General features: G+C 48.8%; 1 protein-coding gene across 1 annotated transcript in view; it reads left to right on the top strand.

The window, feature by feature from the left end:
- Window positions 1-296: 296 nt before the first annotated feature.
- Window positions 297-6,000, top strand: part of LOC119375233 (protein-L-histidine N-pros-methyltransferase-like) — a 195,623-nt gene continuing 189,919 nt past the window's right edge. Inside the window, 2 exon segments of the mRNA XM_049420440.1 lie at window positions 297-344; window positions 5,327-5,433. Of these exon segments, the coding sequence (XP_049276397.1) occupies window positions 5,335-5,433 (99 nt within the window). The 5' untranslated portion in view covers window positions 297-344; window positions 5,327-5,334.

Genomic DNA, 6,000 nt, shown 5'->3' with positions numbered 1-6,000 from the left:
TCCTTGCTTCAATTTGGAATATTTTTGGCCAGCTCTCGAATTTGCGTAGCGCTTGCCTCTCGGCGAAATAAATACTTACAAGCAAGTTAGCGCTAGAATCACGACGGATGCACCATGCTTATTATCCTTATTGCCCAATAAACGTATTATTTCTTCATTTCTCCTGTAAAAAGCAGCGCAGCCCGCGCGGTTGTCTCAAACAGGTCTCAGCGGCCGGAGAGCAGTAGCAGACGACGCGATGCAATTTTCTTGTGCGAGCGCTTCTGGCGATCGCCACGGAGGCGCTGCGGTAGCAAAGACAGCGAGCGTGCGCCAACAGGCAAGTGAAACAGGCGCGATTCAAGGTAGCCTGATGCTTTCTTTCGCCTTTCTTGACGTTATGTGAAGTCATTTTTAATTCTTCATGGCATCTAGTGTTCTATTTTAAATGCGTAAGCTTGACCGAGTTCATTCTCGCCGTTCGCAGCCGTACTCGACCGGCAAGCGTCTTGTTTACATTCGTAGTAACGCCGGGTCGAACGACGGTCGCTGCTGTAAAGCCCGGTATTGCGTTTTTGCAATGCTGTGTGGTGAATATCGTCTCTTCGGGCTGATACTTAGGTCATGGTAAATCCTTGTGCTGCGAAGCATCAGGGAATAACCTTAGAACGCGTAAATATTGTCGCACTGACGGCTATTGCGCAATGCGCGTTGCTGTTGTGATGTCGGTCGCAATGCGCTCGACCCGGCTACAAAGAGCGTGCGCTGTCCGAGTAGCAAAACCGAAACTGGTCCCTTCGGGCGCTCAAATTTTGGCGGTTTAGGCGACCTGAGAAGCCGCGACATCTGTACTGTGCTTGCGCGCTGTACCAGCGCTGCATCACTACGTTTAATGAAGTTACCTTATTTTTTTTTTTTGTGAACTTTGTGGGCGTTATGAGCCGAGTTAAAGAATTAAAGCAACGTTTTGCCGGTGGAGTGTCCTCCAGTTGAAAAAAAATTCAAGGTCCAAACTTTTAGTTACACCTCCCCTCGACTGAGGTTGGACGACGTGCAGTAATATTGTTCCCGCCAACACGCTGAACCTTTTGATCGATAACATCGCTGAGCGGTGGGCTTGGGTAATTGGTATCGTTCGTTTATCATACACGCCGGCGGTGCTTTGGTGCGGTGTTCTGGCCGGTGAGTGAGGGGACGTCTTCAGTGAGCTTATGATAACGACGCCGGGCGCGCCAGGGCTTGATTTGCGTAGCTGACACGTCAATACTGGGTGGCTGCATCCTCGCCTACGAAGGGTGGCGGGTGGTAATGGATGGCGCCTCAGCCCGGCCAATTAGGGCTGCTCAAGCGGGACTTCGGCGATGAATATTTGATAGCGCGTCTGCCGCCTATCCGGCGGGCAATTACCCTGGGAGTGGAGGAGCGCCTGTGGGCCTCCTGTAATGGGCATTCCGCGGCCTGCCAAGACGGTCGGCGTCTTTCCTCGACGTGCTTAGGCCGCTCCCGAGACAAAGGCGATTCTGCGTGCGGTGGCGGACCCTCCGGTGGAGGCACCAAAGTAGATTGCAGTCGCCTGTCGTTAACATAAAGAGCGCCCATTGAAAGTACGCCGAAGCGGAGGCCACGCGGCATCTGGGCCTGTTTGGCGCCGCGGTCTCGGGACCCCGGTGCGACCGGCCTAGCGCCCTCCCCTCTCAGGGTTTGAATGCTCGTGACCGCACTTACGTGGTAGGCCGTTTCGCGTGGGCTGCCGCTCCAAGGCGAAGGAGGCTGCTGTATTGATGGGCTCACAGAACGGCGGGTCGTTTACCTCGTTAACGTTTGAAATAAAAGGTCACTTTCGCGACTGCGAATGGCGCGCACTCTTTCTGAATTTTTAGATTCTCCTGGTGGCTGCGGTTGCATTGCGGGCTCACGAAGGCTATACAGCGAATTATTTTACATTGTACGTGCTTGCGTCTGTGGGCGTGCCACATACCCTGCGGGCAAAAGTTAATCTACCCCTCGCCAACCGTGTCTCGCTGCTCCAGTGTTGATTTAAAGCGTTAGATTTGACAAGTGGAGGGCACCTGATAAGGAGCATCTTATACATTCTAAGCTGTATCACTTCGAATTAGATCTTGTATACGTGTTCACTGGTGCGTAGTTGCGACATCACATACAGCATGACAATTTACTCTGAGGTCACACATGGGCTGGACGCAGCACAGACTGGCAAACTGATTTCACGTTGTTTAGAGAAGCCACAAATGTTCATCTATGGAGATCTCCGATACAGAATGCTCAGATATGTATACGTATAAGAGCATTCGCGCTTTGGTCATTGCTTGGGCGCCCATGGTAACGATGGTATTCGCTGGTAGCGATCGGCATGTCAACTCGCCTTGTTCTTCGTGAACACTGTAATTGATAGAATTAATAATATCATTATTCAGTGCGGCGTTCTCTTGTGGTGTCCTGTTCGGGTACTAAGAAGGATTTCGATAAGTCATCATCGGTGGCCCGGTGACATCTAGCGTGGCCGACACTGCAGTCTGCGGGAGTGTAAATTTATGGAAAGCATAGTCTGTTTTGTTTCGTTTTGCGGATGTCTTTTTGTTTTTGCATTGAACGAAGTTAGACTCACCATACTGGCTTTTCAAACATAACCCTGCGTGTAACTCGACCGGAAGCACTTCCGCGGGGACATCAGCAACACGTATATACGTTTCAAATATTTGAATCTTCGGCCATAGGGTACAGAATACCATTACCGTTACGGTGCTTCCCACCTGCGCATGCTCAGTCGGCGTCCGGTTGCCATGACAAAACGTCGGCGCTCTGCACAAACGCGAGACTTCCCTGCAATGTAAACTACGCAAAGCATGATGCTTACAATAATTTGGAGACGAAATTGAGGGGGAAAATATAAAAATTCGTACATGGAAGAAGTGTGACTGCAAGAAAAGTGAAATAAAGGGTCCTATAGGTTGTTCACTGCACTTTATGTTTGCGCATATTTGTTACATTTGGTGCTCGTTACCGTTACATCCGCGCAGTTTATGGCGGTCCCGCGGCCTTCATTTTCATTCGTCGCGCCAGAAAATCTGACTCAAGATGACATATACGGGGTCGAGACAAACACTGTCTCGACCCACTGTACCGCCCAGTTCCAGTTGTCGCTAATACTCCCATTATATAAAAAAAAAAGAAACAACGCACAAAAAAGGAACTTTGACAAAGCGGAAGGAACTTAGAACACAGGGCAAGCGCTAATACTTCGCTCCCGAAGCATCACCACTTAAATGAAATGTAAGTTGAATGATGGCAGTATCTATTGGGAGCAAAGGGACGAAACAGCGCACAACGCGGTTGGCTCGGTGGCGCTGGTCAAGATTAACGTCAACCAAACAATCTTGCAAATCTTGCAAATGTGCGCCAAGATCTACCCCTGAGCCGCCGCGCAGACAGGCCGTGGTTGGCTTGGCAGGCTGTCGGTGTGACGTGATGCTCCCTCCTATTTTCCTTCCTCCATGTTATTGACCCTTTTCACGGTGATTCCGTGTATGCCACGTGCCACTATGTTTGATCGTGTGTTCAATCAATCAATCAATCAATCAATCAATCAATCAATCAATCAATCAATCAATCAATAAATAAATAAATAAATTAATCAATCATCAGTTTTTCTTGTTTATGATACATATAATGACAGAACGAAATATGGGCAATTCCCTCGAGGGGCTCGTTTCTTTTTAGACACAGCCAAATGAATGCAACAGACAATTAGGACAGGGAAAGCGTAGGGGACACTAATTGTTTGTCTTTAACTGTGTACAGTGTAAGTGGTTATGCATATAGAGGCAGGACCACGGAACTCTCTCAAGGGTTGTGACAGGAGTACTGACGCTTCCATGGCTTGGCTTAGCGCTGCCTCCTTCGTGTTTATAATGAATGAGCATGACACCGTTGTGGCTCAGCAAACCTCTGTTTCGGTGGAAATCGTCAACAGTCACTCTATAGTTAACGACACGAAGTTTTGGCCATAGCTCCAGAGTACAGTGCAAATCCCTTAGGAGCTCATCATTTCTTGCACAAGTTGTGCGGGCAACTAATGCTCGCCGGGCAGTGCTGTTAATAGAAGTGCGGCTAGCAATGGTATTATAAACCGTCGAGACTTGCCGCTTCGGGATCAAATCAGGGTCGATGTAATTTCCTCGCCATTCATTATTTTCTAATCGCTTTGAGGCGACAGCATTTCTCATGCTCAGTAAAGGTTGCGCAGTGCGCTCATCTGATTGTTTACTTTTCGCCTAATCACTCGCCAGATATGCTCGGTTGCCTTACAGAGTTGTGCTTGCCGAATCAGGCTTGGAACGTATAGGCGTTTCGTACTTTCTGATAAATTGTAAGAAACATACGTAATCGCCAATCACTCGCTTACTCGGTCAACCATTCCGAAGCGTTCAGCTCTTTATATTCGTGTGTTTTCCACCCACATTTTTGGCGCATTGATTCAAGAGTGTGCCAACTCACTTTGACCGAGCGAACTTACGTGGCTAGTACATTGTGCTGCTCTAGTGGGTATAGCTTCACAACTGTGGTAAGTGTCGGATTTGGTATTTTTGGCAAGCGACCTGAATATCTTTCGCCGTGTCTCGAGTCGTATCCTAATTCCACTCCGTACAGCGATGGACGAACACTCAAACTCGAGCTGCACTCGAGGTCAACTCGGAACGTTTGTTTCAGAGAAATACTTACGGGTTATCTTTTTGCATTCCTGGTATAAAAGGTTCTGACTTTTTTTTTTTTTTTTGATGAACCGTACTTCACCTTGGGGGCTTTCGCACAACTGATATGCCGTATCCGTGCCGCACATGAGCCACTTGTTAGCTCAAAAGAGGCAGAGCGCGTCATGAGTGGAAAGGCTTGCGTGTTTTCTACGTGCGAAATGTGCGCTTGCACAGTGACAGAGTATAAGTTACATTCAAATCATAAACTTCCTGCAGCACCTAAGAAAAAAAAAAGAATGTATTGAAATGGGCTTCTCTATTGCGCGTACACACCTAGGTTTATGGAGCTCGCGGCGTCATGAAGAACAATGTTTTATTCAAAGTTCACGAAAATTCTTACCTTGCTCACATGGTGTATATAGCTTTTTATTACAGCCAAGAAGCAGCCTTCCACGCCCTCCATTAATAGACACATGTAGTCTGTGTAAATGCGGCGTACACCGTACTCTCCGGTCTTGCATTGTCGTCACTGTGCACGTATGCGTCATCTCCTGCGTGCCTTGTGCGCCGCTGCACATGAACGTCTACGAACCTATGCTGCTGTTCATTTTTTTCCCCCTCTTGTGTGGCGCCAGATCCGGGGATGGCGACCCTGCGCCCGATGCTTCACTCGCCCCTGGCTCGCACTCTCTATGAACGCCTTCTTCGCGACCAGGACCTGGAGCGCCTGGACAAGAGACAGGTCTGTTTCAGACTCCTGCATGCACGACTTGAAAGGAAACTAAATTCAAACGTTAATTAAGTCAGACTGGTCGATTAGCCCTTAGGGCACACTCTTGGCATTTACTCCCGGAGAAAAGCTGACATACGCCGGGGAAAGAAACGCATAATTCCCTCGATGCCTCCGTTCTTTGATCGAATCGGAGGGAAAGGCGTACGGAAACCCAGTTGCGCTTTGTGGAGCCAACGAGGCCAACTTTTCAGCTGCGGCGTTCGCATCCCTTATTGTACACTCTCAAGCCAGTTCTCGCTCTGCTTGAGCTGTTGCAGGTTAGTACGGCGGTGCTTTTGTTTTATTATCAACGCACCAACGATCTTAAGACCGCTGAGAGCGTCGGCTTCACCTTACATCCATTGTTTCACTACGGGTTGCGCGCGAGCCTTAACGCAAGACTCGTCAGTAGCGTTTCCGACACCGCTTTAGCGTGCTTGCACATGATAAGGGACTGAGCAGCACTTTCCTGCCAAGCATTATTCACGCAGACGCTATCCAGCAAAAAGAATGTTTCACATTCGCCATGGTGGCCAT

Source organism: Rhipicephalus sanguineus, chromosome 1 (genome assembly GCF_013339695.2).
Source record: "Rhipicephalus sanguineus isolate Rsan-2018 chromosome 1, BIME_Rsan_1.4, whole genome shotgun sequence".
NCBI lineage: Eukaryota > Metazoa > Arthropoda > Arachnida > Ixodida > Ixodidae > Rhipicephalus > Rhipicephalus sanguineus.
The sequence above is the reverse complement of the archived record's forward strand: the minus strand, read 5'-3'. Positions and strand labels throughout refer to the sequence as shown.